The sequence below is a fragment of the Scylla paramamosain genome, chromosome 24, assembly GCF_035594125.1.
Source record: "Scylla paramamosain isolate STU-SP2022 chromosome 24, ASM3559412v1, whole genome shotgun sequence".
Taxonomy (NCBI): Eukaryota; Metazoa; Arthropoda; class Malacostraca; order Decapoda; family Portunidae; genus Scylla; species Scylla paramamosain.
This window is the reverse complement of record NC_087174.1, coordinates 4,009,968-4,033,700: the sequence shown is the minus strand read 5'-3', so window position 1 is coordinate 4,033,700 and position 23,733 is coordinate 4,009,968. Positions and strand designations below refer to the sequence as shown.

At 39.0% G+C, this 23,733-nt stretch overlaps 2 protein-coding genes across 6 annotated transcripts; one reads left to right on the top strand and one right to left on the bottom strand.

Annotated features, from left to right (window-relative positions):
* The first annotated feature begins 208 nt into the window (after positions 1-208).
* LOC135112595 (RING-type E3 ubiquitin-protein ligase PPIL2-like) lies at positions 209-6,767 on the top strand. Of its 2 annotated transcripts, none has more exons than XM_064027095.1 (12): positions 209-552; positions 1,083-1,302; positions 1,674-1,817; positions 1,946-2,111; positions 2,374-2,522; positions 2,623-2,746; positions 2,959-3,107; positions 3,318-3,469; positions 3,583-3,772; positions 4,120-4,274; positions 4,812-4,902; positions 5,178-6,767. In XM_064027095.1, the coding sequence occupies exons 1-11, from the start codon at positions 521-523 to the stop codon at positions 4,891-4,893; spliced, it is 1,563 nt and encodes a 520-aa protein (XP_063883165.1). In that variant the 5' UTR covers positions 209-520; the 3' UTR covers positions 4,894-4,902; positions 5,178-6,767. The 2 variants fall into 2 exon arrangements, with proteins under 2 accessions (XP_063883165.1, XP_063883164.1); XM_064027094.1 differs by having other exon boundaries at positions 210-552; positions 4,812-4,921.
* LOC135112593 (PHD finger protein 12-like) lies at positions 5,468-23,602 on the bottom strand. Of its 4 annotated transcripts, XM_064027089.1 has the most exons (16): positions 23,159-23,602; positions 21,478-21,692; positions 20,999-21,068; positions 20,413-20,686; positions 20,125-20,233; positions 19,797-19,929; positions 19,113-19,283; positions 18,510-18,881; positions 18,000-18,340; positions 17,742-17,863; positions 17,356-17,601; positions 16,970-17,052; positions 16,059-16,265; positions 15,580-15,710; positions 14,203-14,332; positions 5,468-13,855 (listed from the first exon to the last, which is right to left on the bottom strand). In XM_064027089.1, exons 1-16 carry the CDS (start codon positions 23,204-23,206, stop codon positions 13,802-13,804), a joined length of 2,706 nt encoding a protein of 901 aa, XP_063883159.1. In that variant the 5' UTR covers positions 23,207-23,602; the 3' UTR covers positions 5,468-13,801. The 4 variants fall into 4 exon arrangements, with proteins under 4 accessions (XP_063883159.1, XP_063883157.1, XP_063883158.1 ...); XM_064027087.1 differs by having other exon boundaries at positions 5,468-14,332; XM_064027088.1 differs by having other exon boundaries at positions 5,468-14,332; positions 20,125-20,230.
* Between the last annotated feature and the right edge of the window lie 131 nt (positions 23,603-23,733).

The following is a 23,733-nucleotide window of genomic DNA, read 5'->3' as shown; positions in this document are numbered from 1 at the left end:
GTCTTATTGATATTGATATTTGATGTTTTTTTTTTTTAATATTAATTTGTAAACTAAATTGTAGATTTTTTTCTCGCATTTGAAAACTAACAAACAAATAAATAGATACATAGACAAAAAAGTAGAGATAGAATAAGTAAATATAGCTAATAAAGATGTAAAAAAAATATGATCTGTAAAACTGTATACCCAATCAAAATAATAACCTAAACATGAATGCGGTTTGTTTACTTTCCTCGCTGTGGCGTGTTTTGGTAGTGTAAAGACTTAATATCTTGAACAAAGATAATAATACCTGAATCTTGATTAATGATATAAAGGAAAAGGATCGAAAAAGAAACAGAAGACCCATACAGTGAGGAGTACGTCACGGAGTAATGTTTTAAAGGCTACACTAAACTGTGAAAGAAAAGGTGCAGGACTGGCTGGGCTTGCTTGGGCCAGCCTGAGTGGTCGTCCTGGGGATTGGAGGCAGTAATAATCTGACGGACGCACACACACAAACACCCAAGCCGCCACCATGGGGAAGCGACAGCACCAGAAGGATAAAATGTAAATATTTGGGTTAACCGATTATTGGTGAATGAATGGTATTAAGCACAGGGAGCTAGGCCAAACTCGGACCATTCTGATATACCAACTCGGACCATTCTGAAGGACAAACTCAGACCATATTTATTACAAACTTGAACCATTATTTATTCCAGCTCAAACTCAAAAACCAAACCTTTAGTTGGTATTTTGTGGTCCGGTCTGAGTTGGCAGTGGTGCGAGTTAGAGGTGAACCAGCACTGGAACTTGGAAAACTTAAATACCTTACTTACTGGATACTTATTACCTGTTTGAAATATTAAGACGTAGACTATTGCTAAGGTTGGGTCAGGCTATTCACAGCAGCATCATCATTCAGAAAGTCACAGTAGACTCGCCATAAAAATTCACCAGTGCAAGAATGGGGCTGTGCTTGGATAGGTTAGATTTTAGAATAATAATAGATACATATGCATCTCTTTTTTTTTTTTTTCAAGATTTGCACTGAAATATGTAAATGCCTTGTGACAACCACAGCATTCCTCCCACAGGTACCTGACCAGCACCGAGTGGTCGACTTTGTATGGCGGGTACAAAGCCTCCTCCCACACTGGTGCTAAGGCTCAGTTCCGCCGGCTGCCCATCACCCACTGTGTACTCTCCCTGCAGCCCTTCAAGCACCCGTACATTGATCCCCAGGGCAATGTGTATGACCTGGAGGCCATCCTGCCCTTCCTGAAGAAGTTCAAAGTGAATCCAGTCACTGGCAAGGTAATAGGTATAATTCATGCAGTACAAGCACACAAAATACTGGACAGATGTAATGAATATAGACCTTTTAATTATTCAAAGTGCTTGAACCATATAAATATGAATAGATAATTAGCTTTATAGAGAACATTGTGAGATTATAACAAACATAAGAGATAATATTTCCTTTTGTTAGCCACATCTCATTTGCCACTGAACCTTCACTCTGCAAACATCTGGCAAGGAACACAACTAAAGTTTCAGGAATGTAATTGTTACTGAATTGATATTATCTCACAAAATTTGTATTATTTTGGTGCTGTCATCAAGATCTTGCCAAAACTAAATTTTTTGTGCAGAATTTTAATTTACTTTATATTGACACTTTCCAGCCACTGAGTGAAAAGCAGCTGATCAAGGTGACCTTCCACAAAGCTGCCACAGGCGAGTACCACTGCCCAGTGCTGTTCAAGCCCTTCACTAACACCACACACATCGTCGCCAATAAACTCTCCGGAAATGTTTTCTCATATGAGGTACTGGTTGTGAGGAGTTGTTGGGAAGGTGCACATGTGACTGGTGCTTCAGGCAGTGTAACATGCTTTTCCTTAGAATAAGATTCTTCACCACCAAAAATATTCTGTCATGCTTTGTTACATCACAGGCGGTAGATCAGCTCAACATCAAGGTCAACAACTGGCGTGACCTGCTCACCGATGAACCCTTCACCCGTGCTGACTTGGTGATCATCCAGTGCACTGATGATCTCTCCAAATTCAACATCAGCCAGTTTCACCATATTAAGCACAACCTCAAGATTGAAGATGAGGGTGAGTCTGGCCGTTCTACCATTGGCAGTCTCTTCCCATGTGGTGCTGCTGCAGCTGACACTTGCCTGACAGGGAGGGAAGCAAGGGTAGTGGGAAGGTCAAGCTTGATTAAGAAACTGGAGTCATGATGATGATGCCTAGTGTAATTATGTCATGCTGAAGTGCACAACATGAAATAGTTGGCTGCAACGAAATCAATGGATAGGTAAACATCTAGATAAAAAACTGTCCCACACCCTCATTTCTCCCCTCTCCCTTACAGAGACAGTGAAGGCACGAACTGATGCCTCAATGCGACTCAAGAGTGTTTCTCAGGACACACAGCAGATCCTGGAGGAGTTTAACCGCACCTACAAAGAGGAGGAGAAGAAGGATGAGCCGGGAGAGAGGGTGGCTGATAAGTTCAATGCGGTAAGTTGCGGGAGAGACATGCATACCTGGTGCTTGATTCATGATGCTGTTAAGGAAAAACACCGACCTGTCATCACTTCTGATAAACCGATCTTCACAGGCACACTACTCACAAGGGAAGGTATCAGCCAGCTTCACCTCTACTTCCGTGGATGTGGAGACAACCCAGGTGGCGGCAGTGCTGGAGGATGATGTGGTGAGATACCAGCGTGTCAAAAAGAAAGGTGTGTTTGCTTGTTGTATTGCTTCAGCGTCATTACTTTGTATTCTTGGGATTTAAATATCTACAGCATTTAGAAGAGCCATGCTATATGATAAGTTTCAAGCCATTTTAGTGGTATATATTTGTATGATCACAGTCCTATACATTCTAATGCAGTAACAGTACTTATGTCCCTGAAGAATAATCTCAATGTTTTCCTCCTCCACCTGGCAGGCTATGTGTCCCTTAAGACCAACCTGGGCACCCTGAACCTGGAGGTGTATTGTGACACTGTGCAGAAAGCCGCAGAAAACTTCATCCGCCTGTGTGACCGAGGCTACTACAACGGCACCAAGTTCCACCGCTCCATCCGGCACTTCATGGTGAGGCAGAGTGAAAGTGAGGATGGTGCGTGTGTTCCCTTGTGGCTGGTGATGAAGATATGGAGTGCTGAAGGGAACATGCAGAGATTACATTGACAGAACTGATAGGGAAGATTCAAATGCCAACTAGAACTATGAAAACTTAGCTGACTATGCTCTTTCTTCACTACCATCACTTTCAAGATTATTATAATAAGTTTTGACTTGCAGATCCAAGGAGGAGATCCTGAGGGCACTGGGAATGGGGGGGAATCCATCTGGGGAAAACCATTTAAAGACGAGTTCCGTCCCAACTTATCCCACAAGGGGCGAGGGGTGCTGTCCATGGCCAACTCAGGACCAGACACCAACAAGAGTCAATTGTGAGTTGATGTTTTGTTGAGACCGCTTTAGGATGACTGCTGAAGGACGTGAGGCTTAAGTAATGCACACAAGTAACAACAAGCAACATTAAGTGGATGTCACTCTTCCACAGCTTCATCACATATCGGTCGTGCCCTCACCTGGACATCAAACACACCATCTTTGGCCGGGTGGTGGGTGGCCTGTCCACTCTCTCTGCCATGGAGGCCATTGAGACAGACAACAAGGACTGCCCCATTGAGGACATCAGGATAGAGGAGGCAGTTGTGTTTGTGGATCCATTTAAGGAAGCTGACAAACAGGTAGGTTGTTTATCATTAATTTGAGATGGCAGTGAAAGTGATAGGGATTTGTTGTGACTAAGTGTGGTTTCTCAGGGTAGTACTCTGCTAGAAAACTGTACTATTAGTCACTTGAAAAAAAAATATATATACATCTGCTACCAAAGGAATATATTGCTTTAGGAGGTATACTGCATCAAGTATTATCAATATTTAGTTCCATGTTGTTGTGGATGGAGGAATAGAATTATAATGTAAAGTTGAGAATGAATAAAGCAGGAGAGATGTGATGCTGAGGTGAAGAGTGCTTGCTGGAAAGGAAAAATTCCTGTGTGTGTACTATATGTGGTTATTTCCCTCCTCAACAGCTGGAGGAGGAGAGGCGTGTTGAGGCTGAAAAGAGGAAGGCTGAGGAGGAGGAGCTGAAGAATCAAAAGAGACCCAAACTCAAGGATGATGGAAAACCCAAAGTGTTCCGTTCAGGAGTGGGGAAGTTCCTGGACCTGGCCACTTCTTCTGTGACGTGAGTGTGACAACTTGAGGGACTTGTCTGATTAGAGGCTAGAAATAAACAAACACCATAATCACAGCCTTTGAAAATTTGTATTCTTTTTTGTGTATTTCCTTACAAGAGAGAGAGAGAGAGAGAGAGAGAGAGAGAGAGAGAGAGAGAGAGAGAGAGAGAGAGAGAGAGTTGTCAAACATGTTGATGATTACAGGTTGTGGAAGTAAAGATGCTAGCTTTGTTGTTTATCCTTCATATCACATTACCTGTTTGCTGACAGCCACTTGTGTTGTTAAATTGTGTGCATTCTGTGTTATGGTCAGCTATCTCTTTGTCTGACATCTGCTCACCATTTACTGTTCTTTCTTTCATTATGAGATAAGTTGAGCAAAATTCTTCTCTTGACACTTTTGAAATGTACAGTGTGGAACACATACAGCCTCAGGTTCCTGTGATTGAATTAATTCAGAATAGATGTCTTTCTTTTTACATTAATGTACCCAAAACTATTCAATGACAACAGTCTTGATACTAACTCAGTGTATGTATTTACAGAAAGGAAGAACTTAGTACACAACAACAGAAGAAAAAGAAATCAGATGGAACATACAACTTCAGTGACTTCAGTATTTTTTGAGACCAAGTGGTTGGTCATCACTTATCTAGTAAGAATTGTCACTTTTAAGAGAAGAGGAAGTTATTAAAGAACAATTTAATTAGTCTAAAAAGAATGAACTTAATGATGTTAATCCTTCTATAAAAACAAAGTGTTGCATTCATGTTCCAACTTTTGGTCATAAACTAAACTGGTCTCATCACTTGTGTGCACCAGTGCAAGATTGAAAGCTTTGCTTCTTTTTACAGCACACGGCTTACATTTTCATTAATTTAATTTCTTCTTCTCAATTACTACTTTTGCAGAGCAACAAAATTACCTCCCATTCCATCCCAGCCATGTTCTGACCAGTGACCTGTGCTTGCATTGCACAGGACTTCAAGACAGTGGATGGTCAGGAGTGGCCAGCAGCCAGCCAGTGCAGTGTTTAGAAGCTGGTGGGTGGTGACAACAAAGTATTTTCTGATGTCAGCTTAGAGCAGAGCAGCTGGTGGACAATAGTTATCACAAGATTTTGTTTAGTAAAGACTGCAAGTAACCTTATTTAAAGGCTGATAATTTGGTTGAGTCTTGCAGGGGTTAAGAAAATATTAGATAAATAATCACATTTTGTATTGTGCTAATCCTGACACTGGTCTACAGTCTACAGCAACATGTTAAATTATAAAAAATTTTTCTATGTCCTACGTTACGTCAAAATGGCACAGGGTGCCGCTATAGCTGACACGTTGCTTTATGCTCCGTGGTTCAGACAAAAGCCACAATCAACTTGATTGGGAAAATATTCTAGGCCTTTTATGTTGAAATTTGTACAGGTTTTTACCAACATCTCTGTTTAGTGTAAAAAATGCCTTTTTTTTTACAAGAATAATCAACATCAGCTGCTTTGAAGAGTTTTGAACACAAGTTTTGTTTGGAATAAATTACATATTCCTGTAATATATAAATTGAGATATAGAAAGAATACTTGGAGAAAAGAAAAAAAGGGGGAAAACTGCTGTTCTGAGTATCAGCCCTGACCCCGCATCACAAGGGCTGAGGCCAGAGACAGAGGCAAGCCTGCATTACATTCTCCAAGTGAAAAGTGAGAGCAAGAAGTATTTGTTAACATTGTGAAATGCCAAGTGTAAAAGCAATATAAACTTTTCATGTACCATTAATGTAATTGTACAAATCTTCCAGTTGCATATTGAAAACATAATGAAATAAGATATAGACAGGAGTACTTCCCAGGTGAGCCAATGAGAGTGTAACATTAGCCGTCAGAGCGACAAACACCAGGCCGGGACAAGGCTGCCATGTCCTGGTGACCCGGGGTGCCTCGAGAAGACGGCCAAGCCACAGATCAAGAAGTGCTTTAGGAGGAGGATAAAACTACATTTTCAGTAATATTAATAGTGATTATAGTTTTTACAAAATCTATAATACCATTTCTTCTAATGATTCAGTAATCAAATAATTCTAAAAAGATTTACAAAAAAATTCCTGAAGTTACACACCATTAAAAAGTTGCTGTAACAGCATCAATAATATATAATGGCCGGGGACCAACTACTATCCTCATGTGGTGACAATGAACCAAGAACACAGACAGCAGCCAAAAATATATAAAGAAGCCCTCATGCCTTAGTAGTTGGTCTCCAGTTTGTACTTCTGGTGTGATACATTAATGACTACACAAAGAAGTATAAGAAAGGAAGAGTATTATGGTGGGTGCAAAGATGAGGTTCATTTTCTTAGTAAACTGCAATTATTTCTGTGAATGTCAACAAGAAACTATACTACAGATGATGAGATGAGTGTATGTTACTAGCCTTACATAACTTGACAAAAGGTAAAATTTCCAGATGAGTGGTCTATGTATGAAGAGATTTTATATAAATATCTAAATGTAAGAAGTTAAGTCTTTACCCTTGTTAAAAGATTAACAATTATTGTCTTGAATGTAAGCTGAACAGAAGTTTAGTGCAATCTTTTTCTTATAAAAAGTTACACAGGTTTATACTGCAGTTCAAATTTGTACCTTGTTTTAAAGAAGAGAATGAAAATATCCCAATGACCTACAGACTTTAGAATCCTAACATAATAAAAGCCTGGAAATAAGAAGAAAGGCACAAAGCATTCTTTCCACTTCACAACCCTTGCACATTGAAGAAAATTAACAATAAAAAAAAGCCTCATATTTTGTTCTAGACTACACACAGTCTGGTCACTGTTCTAAGTGCTCACTCCTTAGCTTGGTATTTCTTTGTAGCTTAGCTTGCAGCCAGCCCATCCTGCACTACTTTTTCTCGGCAGCAATGTCAACTAGCACCACCAAGTGTTGCTGTGTAAACATCCTGAATGGAATGAATCCTAATTATCAATTTTATTTCCAAAGTTGGAAATCATATCATGTACAGGTAACTGCATCACTGCTGGCATTAATGTAAATAGTCAGCCAAGTCTTTGGTAAGTGAATAAAAGTATGAACCATAATATTGACAGTACAGCCATTTTAAAACATGGCCTACTTGGGGATGTAATTAATCATTCTGCTTGGACAGTTAACAACTTAAGTGAGTGACTACTATGACCCTAATTGAAGAAATAACACAGGTAATTTTTACTAGTGAATACTACATCTTAAAGTTCCTATTCTTAATTACATTTCCTTTTAGAAATCATGATGGATATCCCCAAATACTATTTTAACTATCAGTAATTACAAATGTAAGATTTCTATTTGTATGATTATAAACTGCAGACTCTTTTCCATCAAAAATAAAATAAAAAATAACATACATGTATTCCTTAGCTTATGAGGCAGTTTCTGTCCATATATATAATTCTAAATCATCAACACTCCTGTTTTTACCAAGAGGGAAAAGCATACCAGGAAATCACATAAAAGTAGCTGACCACTTCATGAAAACAATTGAGGAAAGAGTCACTATGACATACATTAGATTCAACTAACAAGTATCACTTTTAAAAACCACAATAGTTGATGCTTATGGATGGTTTTGACATTAATACCCCAACATTGGTCCAGTGCCAATGATCACACCAGCCACTGCCTCAAACCACGGATGCCTACATGAAAACCCACCGCCAGTAAGCTACAAACAGACTGAATGTTATTTTCTGGTACCCTGAATGCCCAGTCAAGGGGTGAGGCTCATGGGAAACACATTCCCATAAGTTTTAAATATGACTGCTGCAACATTTTGCTGGCTATGATTGATTACATGGCTAAGACTATCCACAACCAAATTGTACTCATCACCAGTCCACCTCGCTTGTCTCAAGTCTTCACAAAACACCCAGTTTCCAATCATCAAATGGCACAAGATATGTAGACAATACTTAACTCCAGCAAAATCTAGCCTTGCCACTTATTAATTCAAGGAAAAAGCTAGTAGCTACATGACCATAAAGACATCAGATTCTGGGTTAGTTTCTTTTCTTTGCATCCCACTGCTGTTTAATTTTCCCCTAAGTGAAGAAAAACTGGAATTTGACTCACCGTTGTTATGTTTCAGTGCCCAAAGAATGACAAAACTGTATGCCTCTGCCTTTGGTCCACAAACTTTATTTGCAACTTTTCATTCATAGACAGAATTTAGCAAACTTAGTTTGTCCTCATGAATTAAATTCTAATTAAGGAGTAAATTTATTAACAGTATTAAAAATTCAGACATCAATCTTTAAGGAAAAAAATCTTATATGTGAAAAAAGAGATGAGGGATAGAGCAAAGACTGCAAACTGAGTTGAGTGCATGAGAAATATCAGCAAATGAGACAAAATGTGCCCTTCCCTTATTTTCTCACTACATTTAAAACATACAAGTATGCTTTTTGAAATTTTTTGGGGTAAAAACTAAGACATCTGTAGATTTCAGCTGTGGGAGCATGGCACAATTTCATTTTTGTACATTTTTCCTAAATGTACATTGATTCAAGTGTTCTTCTCTCTCACAACAAAACTAGGAAACTACCCTGCACTGGAAGACTCATATCCGCCATGGGTGGAGGCAGTGGTGGGCAGAGGACAAGGGGAACGATCACCAGTGGTGGATCCAAGAGGGTACATGGAGAGGGGAACTCCTGAGTTAGATCTCTTCCTCTTACTCTCACATTTCACCTACAGTGTTCATTAAGTACTGCGGGAGACATTCCTAAATTTCTTAAGTGAGCATCAATTCAAAATTTTGTCACAGCGCCTCACCCTCTATGAATACCTGGATCTGCCACTGTTCACTGAGACTAACAAGACACGGCACCAGCACAGGGAATGGCACACACCTGTGGCCCTACACATCTGAGAGAGGGAAATTAGAGCTATAACTGTGGTATGGCAAGGAAATGTGACTGTGTACATCATGATGAAAATGAATCTCAAATGAATGTGATGAAAAGTACCAGTCAAATTCTTTAAACCCACATAACACACAGTACACGTTTTGATTCTACAAGTTGCAACTGTGAAGAAATGCATCTAGATTGTCATTTTTCAGGAAAGGAATTTTATTCAGCCTTCATGAAGTGAGGAATAAGATGTGAAACTTAAAAATACACAGAAAGTGTTAATGATGTAATTTCTTATTATTAATATCTGGGAAAGATTGAATTTATACCCCTTGTTTTTGAGGTTTTCTCTTCCTATTCTTGTTTATACATTATGAAAGCTTAAACTATCAGCCAATACAAAAATAATGAATCTTACGTACAAAATAATTAACAAAACTTGTGTGTGTGTGTGTGTGTGTGTGTGTGTGTGTGTGTGTGTGTGTGTGCACAAGTGGGTGGATGGGTGGATGTGTATTTACCTAGTTGTGGTTCACAGGAAGTGTGTGTGTGTGTGTGTGTGTGTGTTTTACATTTCTTAAAAACATGATTTACAAAACTCATACCACTACTGTGACTTTAAGGAATGAGACTGTTACTATACATAAAGTTACATTGCATATATGATGTGTAAAAAATGCAGAATTATACATAAATATATCAGGCTTACAGTAACTTGTTAACTAATAGAAAAATAGTCATCAGATTAAGTGTTTAGAAGCATTGGCTTCCCTCAACACTGATGGAGAATTTTTCCTCTGAAACTAGCGCCTTATAAATTATTAAGCAAAGAAAAGAACCACCATGGAGGGTTTATAAGAGGCAAGATTGCACTCAGATACAAATTAATTTTTAGCTCTATAAAAAAATAATAAATAAATAAATAAAAAAATAAATAAAAAGATAAATAAATAAATTAAGATATACAAAAATTTCAAGATGAAAATAATAAATAAAACAATGGGAAAAAATTGAATGGAAAAACTGTATGCACACAAGCTTAATGAGTTGAGTCAAATAAGTACTAATAGGATCAGGCGATAACAAACAAGGGATCTAAAACCAAACATTACAGCTGACTTCCCATTTCAAAACTACAATGCCCAGAATAATCTATCACAAAGCCCTTCTCAATCAACTTGTTTCTATAGAAATTAGGTCCTTTTTACTCAAGGTGCAAATGCTACAGAATTTTTGGGTATGCTGAAGTCCAAAAATACTTGACTGAGGAAATATTAATTAAAAACTCAGACATCAAAAAACTTGGTCCACACAATGGCTTTATACAAACAAGGAAATGCTTTTGTAAGTCACTGAATTTCAATATAATCTTCCAATAAACTTTCTATATATTTCAACACATCTTGTACTCTGTTACAAGTATGATAATTTATTCAACTCAGACTGTTTAGTTTCTTACAGGTGTAAATATTTCATGGTCCAGCCAACTTGACATATGTAATCAAGCTTATAAACAGTAACTGAAGTACAGATAATACAGGACACAGCCTCCCTATACAGACACTGACTTGACCTCAATTTACACTATCTCAGTTTGCATAGATCTAATGTTGCTTGGTTTTTCTTTAGTGTGTTTGTGTGTGTGTGTGTGTGTGTGTGTGTCGGAATAACACCTTTGGCCAGTGAATTCTGAATTCATTTGAATTTACAGTAAACTACATCTGCACATACAGGAGAGTGAATGGAAGAACAGAACTGACAAAGATACTGGATTTGATGTGAGGTGTGAGGTTGTCTGATGGATGGAAAGAGTGAAGAGTGTTGGATCAAGAGGGACATCTATGGAGTAAGGAAGAATGGTTGTTCTTGATAAGAAACCAACTGTGTAATGATTTTATCTTGCACTTTAAATGTAAAAAGCCCTTCCTGCCTCAGTGAGTGTGCTACCCTCCTATTGAGCAATTTTGTTACAATTTTGAATTGTGTTACCTTTTAACTTTACATTTGAAAGTGTTAGCTCTACAACTATCAAGCAAATGTTTGTTTGTAACTAGTATTTTCATCATGAAAACTTAAATATGTTAAAAATGCTGTTGTTGATTTTTCTTGCTTCAAGAAAGCAAAGTTCAACTATGTAAATTATACCTCTGCTAAAACAAGAGTAAACGATTAGTTGATATAGAGGCGAGAGCCTGCTGAGTAGTTAAATCAATTCAATGAACCAAATTAATTCAGTATTAATTCAATCATCAATATGGACAGTAAATTTATTTACTCTTAAATTCATCTCATATTACGTAACAGAAAACTATGGAAAAGTTTTTAAAGATTATCTTCAGTGGTAAATGTGTGTACTCCCGTAATATAAGAGTTAATGCATGTGCTGGAGTAACAAGTATTGTGCTTCTAATACACTGTAGAGGGAAAGAGTTCCTCCACTTCAAGCAGTTTTACTTAAAGTGATGGATTTTCAGAACATAGCTACGTTAAAAAGGGATTTACCGATTTGAGAGATGGAAAAAAAAGAGGAAAATTATCCACAAGAAAGTTTTTTAAATAAATCTCCACTGATTTCACCTGAGTGCACAAAGGCAATGCAGCACACTGTCTCTTGCCAATATAATTTTATGCCGCCTTACCAGGACAGGTTGTTTTCATTATGTATTTTATGTAAAATTTTATCTTTTCAGTGGGAGGTAACAGGGTGTTAATCATGTTTGAAATTGTTGTATTTCATACAACAGGGCAGTATACTACATGTATTGCTTTTAGTGCATTTCTGTTTTCTATTGAATTTAAAATTCAAAACTTTTTTACATATTAACTAATAAGTATTACTGAATATTTCAGAAAGTCTTCTTCCTTTGTCATAAATAAAATATTTAAGTAGAGGATCACAAGGCAGCCTTGTTCATGTGTAGCAACAAAATCCAACTTTTACCCCACAACTGCTGCCCACACACTGCCTACACTACGAAAAGTATTGCACCATTAATAAACATGGATAAATAAACTTTTATAGATCTACTGTTACAAATTCCTACTTGATTTGTACATATTTAAAGGTAGTGTTGAAAAAAAAAAAAAAAATACTGCAGACAGCACAGAATGGCTAAAGCAACAGTATAAAAGATGATTTTGTACGGAGGGCAGTGACAAACATAACCAACATTTAGGAACTGCACTGTGGTACTCTATGTGAGTGACATGACTCATCTTGTCAGGCCATCCTTTACTGTATTTTATGAATTTCTTGAAAGTGGACTGCAGTTATCTTTATACTCAAAATGGCATTACTTATTAGTGGTGGCAATGAATGACAGCATTCCAGCCAGTACCAGAGGTGGTTCAGGAGGCTGTGGATGGTCAAGGAGGCAAGGGATGCAGGATGGGCTTCAAATCTCAAAATGTACACAATCTTGCTAAGATTTTCATTTTGAATGTTTTTTACCCTTTCTGAGCCTCTGTGCAAACTAAGGTCAAGTGTCTGAAAGGGATATGCAAGATAATATGAATTTTGTGGAAAGAGTTCCTTCACAAGGATAAAACATGGTTTTGCGACACGCACAGCACGACCAAAGCATCAGGTACATACTCTGTTCCCAGACTGCCAACAACACATCGAGCAACATTCAAACACCTTCCTAGCTCCAATGATTAACCCAAAAAATACAAAAGCATTTGCTAGTTAGTGAGTTGCTAAAGAAAAGAAAGATACCATATTTTCATCTATCCAAGAATTTTACACAATTTTAGAGTATGGCAGTCTAAACACGAGCTTGTTTTATAAAAACATCCCCAAATCACACTCATATCTAAGAGTACAATTATACAAACCAATGACTGTATAATGATGCATTCTTGGCTAAAATAATAAAATATTTTGACAAAAACTAAATTTTCAGAACATTTACAAGATTGCTAGATTACTAAGGAGATGTTGGCTGGAAGATGAGTGTAGAGGTCCTGCATTAATGAGTATGAGCTTTAACTTGGCTATGTACACAACAGGCCACACAGATGGCCTGTGTTAGAGGAGGAGAGGTGAGGGTTGGCTGGCCAGGCAACACAGGGAAGATAGGACTCCTCATGTACAATTTACTTTATATAAAATAACATCATTAAATTTGTACATTATGTACAATACTTGTCAGTTTATAAGGACATTCATTAAAGTTCACTATTTACATTATTTGCTACATAATATATTAGCACTAAAAATACATATAGATTGTTCAATATTGAGAGCTGTAGATAACACAGAAGCTTCTTGGTACACAAAATATAAGCTACAACCATGTACCAACATCATCTCTTATACAAGAAACTGGATAAAATTACAAAGATACTTATAACAAAATGCTGTTAAAGATGCCACCAGAAGAAAAATCTGGTGGTCAACAGTAAGAAACGGCAACACTGCCTCCTGTGGCCAGGAGACCCTCCGTCCTTACAGCGTGGCTCTGCTGTATTTGTGCAGAAATTTTCCCACAGTACTCACCAGGTGCCACCCCTAATACTCCGGTGGGGCACTGCTGCCTGCGAGTCACTCAGCTGCACCAAACACTCCTCCCTTGGAGTTGGCATTTGCACTGGGTTAGTAACATTGTACGTGAACACATCAGTTTTAGAGATTCTGTTAAAAACGAATGCCCTTTACTTCCAACTTTATGTGGTCCTGTTTGGTCATCACCTGTAATAAAATATGAGCATTGTCTTTTACAAGGTAAAGTTCTTTACATCATCAGTAGCTTTATTTACACTTCCTTGGAAGATATCCATTTCTCGGGTCTTCAAAATCTAAGATTTGTATCTATCAAATGCCATGCTTATTTTTTTATTTTATGCTTTCATGTATAAATTATAAACCTTAAACACTTCTCAATAACCATCTCTAGAAACAATCTGGAAATGCTACAAATTCATTATTATTGTCAAGTTAACTTTAGATTAATCTCATGACTTTGCAGCTTTATCCTTTTTAGGTTTCTCTTCCTCCTCATCTTCATCCTCCTCCTCTTCTTCCACCTCTTCTTTCACCTTTGTTTCCTCTTCCTGCTGAGCCTCTTCCTCCTCTTGCTTGAAGAATTTTTCATAAGTCTTGATGGTTGTGTTCACCCAGTCTGCTTTACTAGCCTCCTCCATGATGCTAAACACAAACTGGAGGCACCTGCAATACACCTTAAATTATCCTCAGGAAAACATCTTTATATTAATAACACCCTCAGGTAACTCTTCCAGAATAACCATGCAAGTCATCCATGTATTTTGTGACATGAAAGTAACAAGGATTCAAAGTGGTGTACTGAGATGTGATATGTCTGTGTTTGAGACTGTTTCAGTCAGGAGTAAAATAACCCATGCAAACCAATGTATTCGGCGCATGTGAGGGCAAAACAGAGTGGGTCTGATCCTGGGACTGGTCAGTGTGTCTTGCGTTCCTAACTCCCTGTCCAGTCCTGCACTGCCAGGGTGGTGGTGTGGGTATCAGCAGGGGGTGTGGAAGACAAGTCATTTGGCCAGGAAGGCAGGGTTTGTGTATGGGATGTACCAGTGCATTGGTGAGAAGGCAGGAGGATAAGATATGAGGGTATAAGTGACTGTGTGTGTGCGTGTGTGTGGGTACACACAGGTGAGTGCTGTGATAGGCGGGGCAGTGTTCCAGGGGGTAACACCACCGTGCAGGTTGAGGAATCAGACCACTCTCCTCACTTGCCACAGGTAAGATTATGGTAATTACCAAAGGTAGGAAATGTCTATGTATTGGATTAGTGGATGTGTTGGCTTTCTTGTTTTGTATTATATTTTTCTTTTTATTTGGGTTTTTTATTTATTACTTTTGACTCATGCTTTATAAATCTTTTATTTATTCCTTTTGACTCATGCTGAAGTCAAAAGGAGTAAGGTGAAATATAATTGTGTTTACCAGAGGTAGGAGGTACACCTGTATTATGAGGGTGGTTGTTTTGTTTTTGCTTTGGTTAATATGGTTTTTATATTTAGGTTTGTACGATTCTAGCTGGGGCAAAGAGAAATTATTATGGTGGTTGAAATATATGACTGGTACAATTTTATTTCATGTGTCACTATGATGATTCCCAGCTGAGGATGGGTGGAAGGAAGAGATTTCCAGCAGTGATGAGTGGTTCAAACATGTGACACTTTGCTTTTAAACACTTCTTTATCAGGCCATTATGAACAAGAACAGCAAATTGCAACAACAAAAGCATGCTGATGAAATATTAGTGTGACAATTCAACATTCTGCTTTCAACATATATATATATATATATATATATATATATATATGATAACTTTACAAATGTTAAGATATACGAACAGAAATAGTAGAAAGACTGAAAAGAACACTAATATTTGAAAGTGATCCAAAAGACCATGATTCATGAAGAGTACTCACCCAAACCCCAGGTGAGAGCCATGATGAAGCACTGCACCGCCCTCCCAGCCACCTGTGCCTGCTGGAGGGGCAGCCCGGGATGCGGCTCCCACCTTCGCTTTGCCTCGCTTACAGTTACACCGCGTGAGGGACTGTCAAATAAATTATGAAAATTGTCACTTTCAATATAAAATTGTAATTACATTAATCACAATACTCAGTCTTAACTGCTTTGCTATAAAAATAAAAAAAGCTCGACTATCTACCAGGCCAGTTCAGGCTGGCAGAACTATGTAGAGTTGTGGATATCAAAGAAAATATAGGAAAAAGACAATGTGAAGAGGAGGAGCCCCACACATACACTTTTAAAATGACTTTGCACATACAAGCATAATAAATAGTAACTCAATAATTAGTAAGCAAATCAATCAATTAAATCAATTAAATAATAAGCACATGGATTTTCCAGCACTATTTTTCATGAGACCACAAACATTTACCTGGCCAGGAGTATCTGTCATGGCCTCTTGATGTGGCTGCTCTGTCCGGTGGCCAGTCCTCTGGTTAATTATAGCCCTGACTTGCTGCAGCAGAGGGGGCGGGGGTGCCTGGCTGATGGTCCGTTCACTGGGGTCATACTGGTACAGCACAGTGTCCACCCGTGTGCCATGGCAGCTGTAGTTGAGCAGCTCGTAGTGGCCTGTGTTCTGAAGGGAAGGGCAATCTTACAGCTCTCAACTCTCTTCCATCCTGTCTGTCAGTGTCACTCAACTAAATAAGATTTTAACCCACTTACTACTACTACAGAGAATTTCCAAACGTATGCTCACCATTTCTTAATCAGAGTAAATATAAACAAAACCATTATGGAGAGATAATTTTAACCCCTCCTTACATGAAATGTCATTGTGGAATTTATATAATTCTCTATTGGTTCCTACAATAAAATTAAATTTATGCTGTGGTACTAAAAGTTAAGCTTTTAATCTAAACAGACACTGGGTCAAGGTCAGCACTGCCTCTAAGGATTAGGAGAACTTTTTTTATATATATTTTTTTTTGTACAAGTCTGGACCTGTGTTAAAAAATGTGAAAAAAAAATTTTCAATTTAAAAAACTTAAAGAATCACTGTACACATGTAAAATATTTTTTTGAGTTCTCAGGAGTGCAGCAGAGATAATAATCATATTTCACTTTTAATAAAATTAAGACACTATTTTGATTGATACATAATTTTAATATCAATTTTCTTCTATTTTTTATGGTTTAATTATCTGTTACCTTAGTCTAGGGAGATCTACCTACTCATAAACAATATTGTGTGGATCCTAAATTTCCTCTCTCAAGAGATGCCATCCCTGCAAGCCTGTTCAATACCCCAGCCCCTTGGCCATCCAAGTCTTTACTTACCTCATCAAAGAATATTGCTGCATGCTCTTGGGATATGTAGTTACAGTGACCATATTTACTCAAGTCTAGGTGGTTATGGCTCCCTGTAATGAAACAAACTATATAGTAAATGTTGTACTAAAAACTTAACTCTGAAAAGTAATAATTCTTTACATGCTCTTGACAGATTAGCTAAATATCTTGCCCTAGCACATGCAAACTCTATGAACACAATTGAATTTCCAAAAATAAATCCTTAAATTACTTAAAAGGAAAACAATAAAGATATTAATATACCTGATCTTCACACACACACACACACACACACACACACACACACACACACACACACACACACACACACACACACACACACACACACACCAAAGTTTTATGTGGTGTCTTACCTTTTCCAACTCTCAGTATCCTGTAGGTCATCGGCACAGGCTCAGTGCAATAGGAGGGGGCTGGGGTCTTAACAGCCCAGTCCTGCAGATGTGAGTCTTGGATGAGAGGGCATACAAGGGCACGTGCAGGCAAGGGTTTAGTTACCACAGGGGGCGTTGAGGGGCGGGGGGGACATAATAGTTCCTCTAACCGCTGCCAGGCCAAGACATCCACCACCGAGCGCTCCAGCTGCCCCAGGGACACCTCTGGGGGAATGCAGATGCTAGGTCATACCAATACTTTTAATCTGTTTCAATGATAATGTTTGATAAGTGAAATGTTTCCTGCCAGACAGTGTGGAGAGGTAAGTTAATGGCTAAGAGCAGCAAAGAAAAGCAGTACACACCCTGCTTGCCAGTAATGGAGTTTTGCAGAGAAGAGGCCAGTGATGTTAACGTCTCTGACAGAATTTCTGATGCTGTCTGTTTTCTTTGTCTGGGAGCCTTTATCCCTGGAGTAGCAATCCCCCTGGGAAAGAAAATGCATTAACCAATGAGTACACCCACTCCTTTTCGTATCTTTTAATTGTATGCAGAGCTGAGTTACGTTTACAAGAATAACAAATACTGATCTCTTCTTCCTCAGATGCCTTGAAGACACTTACTTTCCCTTCTGGTTTTTGAGAATGCCTTTCTTGGCAGGCAGGTAGGGTGCCGGGGCCTGGAAGCCACTGTTCACAGGTGTCTGTTGCCGCCGTGGGTCAGTGGTAAAGCGGTTATGCTTGCCTGTAATCAGTTCATGGGCAGTAAGGTCACCATTCATGCAGCCTGGCCGCTCTAGGGATGGGGCAACATCACTCCCCATGCTGCCACCGCTGCCGCTCCCCAGTGGAGTGGGTCCATTGAGCTCTTTAGGGCGGTCTTGAGTTTTACTGAGGCTCCCAGAGGTGCTGCGGGCCATGTGCTTCACTATGCTTGCTTGTAAGCATAACAGGCCAGCCAACCACTGAAAATTGATGAAACATTCATGAAAATTGTCACTTTTCAGATTACATTATCTAAAAATCATAATAAAAAAGGAAAATCAATACAGTAATTTGATAACAGTAATTATGATAAAAATTTTCTTATCTGTTTCACGAGGAGAAAGAAAAAAAGAGAAATAGGTAAAGCACCTCGTCAATTTCCTCTTTGGTTGCATTTTTCCTCTCAGTATCATTTCTCTTGTCTTCAGATTTCACCTCCACCTCAGAACCATCCTTCCCTTCCTCCATTGGCAATGATATGGCTCCTGGCTCCTCCTTCACTTCCAGTCTCTGATTAAACCGGAGGCTGCAGGCATTGGTGGTGGCAGCCGTGGTGGTGGTGGCAGTGGTGGTGGTGGTAGCAGGCCTCTCCTTGCTGGCAGTGGTGATGGCAGGTACAGTGGTGGCAGTGGAGGCCTCAAAGTCGCATGGGGATGGGGGAGGCAGGAGGTACTGTGGTGGCCCATGCCGAGGCAGCAAGTCAGGGGGATCTGCGTATTGGTCTTTGACGGCTTGTGGCACCTGTGGGAGGATGTCTCAAATTGTAATCTCAATTGAATTCACAACTGGCAGACTAGAAATAAGTTAAATACATCATGAATATAAAATTTGTAACTATACCATTTTAGCAAAGACAAAATGATGAAATCCTTTAGGCTTAAGCTTCAAACTGTATCCATGAACCTTCTCAAAGATAAAAGTCAGTTCAACACATTATGGTCAAGCAACACTGCCTCAGTGGCCAGCACTCACTCGTATCCTGGATCTGAGGGCACGCCGCACTTTGTACCGGAAGGGTGGATTTTTTCTGTGCACCTGCTGGAAGAACTTGAGGCGTATGGAGTCCTGGTCAACTGGAACAGTGAATTTATCCCACAGCTTGACTCTCTCTGTTAGACTATGGGATGTTAGCAAAGTAGAGTCCTGGAGGCAGAAATATACAAGGGTTTTAGTAATAAGGTTGAAGGTGATATGGGACAAGAAACAGAACAAAGTTACTGACAGCAATGCTAATAAAAGGTGTATGTTGAGGAATCAATGAGTGGTTGGATGGTTTAAAAATGGAACAGAATATTCTATATATATTTATAAACCAGGCCTGCAATTCTACACAGGGTGGCCCAGACAGCACACCACACACTAGTACACACACCATTCACACCCTTAGCCCCATTGACAAAACATTTGAAGATTGATGAATAAAAAATATATTTAAGTATGACAAGAAATTGAGGACTGTGTACACACAAACAACTTAATACTGAGTGGATGTAAAGGGTTTCAAAACAATGATTTGCACAAGATGTAAAAAGTGTATAAAGGAAATGAATGACTGGAGGTCTAATTTTCTTAGTTAATCTTGGAAGGATGAAGGCATCAAAAATATAACAGACAAATGAAATATATGGAGAGACACAAATAGTGTCAACATCTCACCACAAAGTGTTCTGGATGGTTAGGGCACATCCACTTGTTCATGGGGGGCGTGGTGAGGGGTGGGTCCAGGCAGTCCAGGTGGAAGAACAACTGGCAGTAGTCACATGGGATGAGAGGACCTATCCGGCAACTCCTGCACCGGGGACAGGCATGGATTAGCTTTTGTCTTTATAATTCAGTAGCACAGCATGTCTGATTTTATAATTTTTATGTTTTATGATTTATCTAAAACAAGGTTTCAATGTTTTTCTTAAGTATTTAATTCATTTAGTTTTTGATGCAAGAAAGACATTGCCAAAGTTGGTTTACAAAGACCAATCTAACTCACTTGTTACATTGGAAACACAGTTTGGCAGGCAATGGCACCAGTCCATTGTCCAGTTCATATGCTTTCTTCTTCTGGGATCCTTTCCTGTTGCCATTACCTTTAGACACTGCTGAAAGACAAGTAAGTCTTATTTTTTTTTTATAGTATGTTAGTTAAATGGCATGCATTGTTAACTTCACAGTCAAGGAAAAGTCACCATTCACATCATCTAACAACGACAGGTGACCTATTTTTCATGAGTTAAAATTACTGAGCAGTGTGGAATACTTATGTTCTTTGAGCACTTACACTTGGCTTCTCCTGGAAAGCTGGAGGGCAGCAGCATCTCTGGTGGCAAAGCAAACTGTGTTGGGTTGATGGCTGCAGCAGCTTTGACCAAGGTGAGCAGAGGGGAATCAGACACCTCAAATTCCCTCCCACCTGAGCAAACTCTCTTGTCATTGGTCTCAGATTTGGCAAGAGCAGAGTGTGTTGGCTTGTCATCCTCTTTTTCTTTCCTCTTGATGCCCTTGGCACTTTTGTTGGACTTGCCACTGGACACTGAGGTTCTGTCATCATCAGGCTGCAAAGATAAGGCTCGTCGGTTACAAAGACGCATCTTGGCCATGAAAGAGATAATCCTATAAGTCAGATAAATAACACAACAGGTTTTGTTTAAATATCTATGGTTTCCTTAGCCATACATTCGTTTTCTTCCCTTCAGTTCTAGTTTGTTTTATATTAGTGGCTTTCATGTTGATAGAGGCATTTTATAAAATGTAACATAACTTCCTAGTAATTCTTAGTACTAAATTAGGATAGTACATGTTACACACAATCTTACAACAAAAAGTAATAAGATCCCTACAGCTGTCACCAGCATGGCCATACTCACCCCTGAGACCCTGCACTGATGACACGCCCAACGCCCAATGGGTATCTCCTCTTCATCCAGCGGCGGGTCACTGGAGGTAAAACGGGATAAATAAATAATAAATAATAATGATACATACATAAATGAATAAGCAATTAGCAATAAATAAAGCACCAGCTCCTCAAAAATATATTTCAAGATTAATTACAATTAATTTCACTGTATACCATTCTCATCATTATCCTGGATGCCTTACTCAAGGAGGCCTCCAGGGCAATATCATCTAATCTGTCCTTCCTTCAGAATCATGTCAGTATTCACAACCAAGCACTGTCCTGGAGAGTCTTCTTGACAACTATAACAACTGAAATATTTTCTTTCACCACATTAATCTTTCCAGTACCATGAATAACATTTTTCATATCTATATCACAGTATGTAATATAAGTAGGCATGGAATAGAACACTTTCTTTTTTAAAGACATATCATGTACACCTACTGGCACATGAGATGGAAGGAGGCAGGGCACACATCACAGCAGATCAGATCGCCACCTTCCCCACAGGCATCACAGGAGTCATGGTTGTGGCCTCGGCCTGGCCGTCGGAAATATGGATGAGCAGCCAGGCCCTCCTTATTAGATGTTCCAGACCCTCCACTCTGCTGCTTGTTGAGATCCCGGTTTCCAGGAGGTGCAGTCAGAGCCAGAATTTGCTGGAACATCAAAAGAAATAGTCATTATCTGAGGCTTCCATATACAATGTTAAATCTAGAAAATTATCTAAATGCTATTCAGAGGTAAAATATTGGTGAGATTTAAGAGGTTGATTGGCAAGGTTGAGTGTGGTGGTGTTTAAGCAGGTTGTGGGTTGAATGTGGTGAGAAAGGTATTTAAATTTTACAAAGACCAAATATATATATATATATATAATATAATATAATATAATTATAGGATAAACCTCATTTATCAATATAAAGTAAAATTTTCTTATGTTAAATTATTAAAACGTGTTTAATAACAACCCAAAAATTTTAACTCCCCCACAAAACTTACCCTGAATTTTGTTTATAGGATATTTTTTTTTTAATGCCAATCCTATTCTATACCAATACAAGTACCTTTATTTCATATATTACCGCATAACTTTCAGCTCTTGTCTTATTAACAATAAACAACAACTTCCTAATTCTAATTCAATGATGTTGGTAGTAGAATTCTGGAATGATCATAAAGAAGCAACAGAAAATCTATGCATATTTCTTTAACTTCCATTTGTAAATCAGAACAAGAGAAATTGAACACGAAGTAATAAAAGAAACATTAATAGCAGAGGTAAGAAAACAAAGGAAAGCAACTGATCACTTTGCATGGCCACTTACTGAGGAAACAAACCTAAGTGGATGACTGCCTTGCTGTATTTTCAAAGCCAAATTGTGTGAATGGTATAATTACACCATACACTTCACAATTCATCATGTCACATTTCAACATGTGCTGTTTACTACATCCTCCCTTTGTCAGTGTTACTCTACTTGGGATTCTCTGGGTCTAAATACACATTTACCCATTTCTGGTTACAAAATCTTTGTATGCTAACTTTCTAAATCACAATTACTACAACACTTATATGTTAATTAGATGCTAGTTATCATTTTAACTTTTAACATCAAATGAAAATAAATACAATATTTACTGTACTAGCATCATCATATAATCTTTTCATACATAATTACTGTGAACTTCAATGTTTATGATAAAAACACTTCAATATTTCATCCCCATCAAGCTGAGCTGCACATACAATAGCACTAACAACACACAACTGGTAGACTTATTAAGAAGGGAAACAGATTCCTTTACTGGGTCAGATTGAGAACCCTGCCACAGGTCTGGCCTGCCACCCTCAGCCCCTCCACCCGGCGACCAGGCACACCCCTGTGTGAGAGCCTCCCTACAGGGCCTCTCAGAAGGGCTGTCACTAAACTTGGCATATTTCGTGCTGTGTGAGTCTTCACATGTGATAAACAAAGGGGTAAAATAGGGATATACGCCTGTTACGATGAGGCCAACAAGGGGAGTCGTGGGATAGGGGGGGAGGGTGCCAGCACAAGATGGAGGCGCCGCACTCTCCTCTGGACCCGCCGCCACACATTCCACACACTCCACATTCTCCACTCACCGGCATCAGACCGCTCATGGTTTCCACGTCGTACTCCATTGAGGTCATCGCGAAGTCCTGAACGTCTCACTTTGACTAGACAGTGAACTATTGCATGACATTAATCAAGTTTTGTCTCCCCCCCGTGTACTGAGAGGCTCGGGTCCACCGCCAGCCAGAGTCGCTCATATATCTCCCGTTTTCTCAGCGCACACGCTCTCCCTGGGTGTCTGTTTCCTACATTTGTGCTCCTCTGGGGCGCCGGTGTTACATATAGTCGTCTCTCACTCCTTCATTGCCACGTGACTGTGCATAAAGCAAAAAGGACCGACTCCCAGCCCTCAGTTTACAATGTTTCTTTGGCGCAAATGGCAGAGACGTCCATAGACTCCTAAATCCAAACAAACCAGCCACCAACCCGAGCAGCAAACAAAATCGCGTCGCTACAGCAGACTCGCATCCACCCACAATAGCGTTCAGAGGCTCAAAGGGCCCGGTTTTATTATCCTTCAACGATTTTAACCCCTTTTTGACATCCGATGTGATAGTTTACTGTTATTTCCTAGTCGGGAGCCATTTCTGCGTCCTCTTCTAGA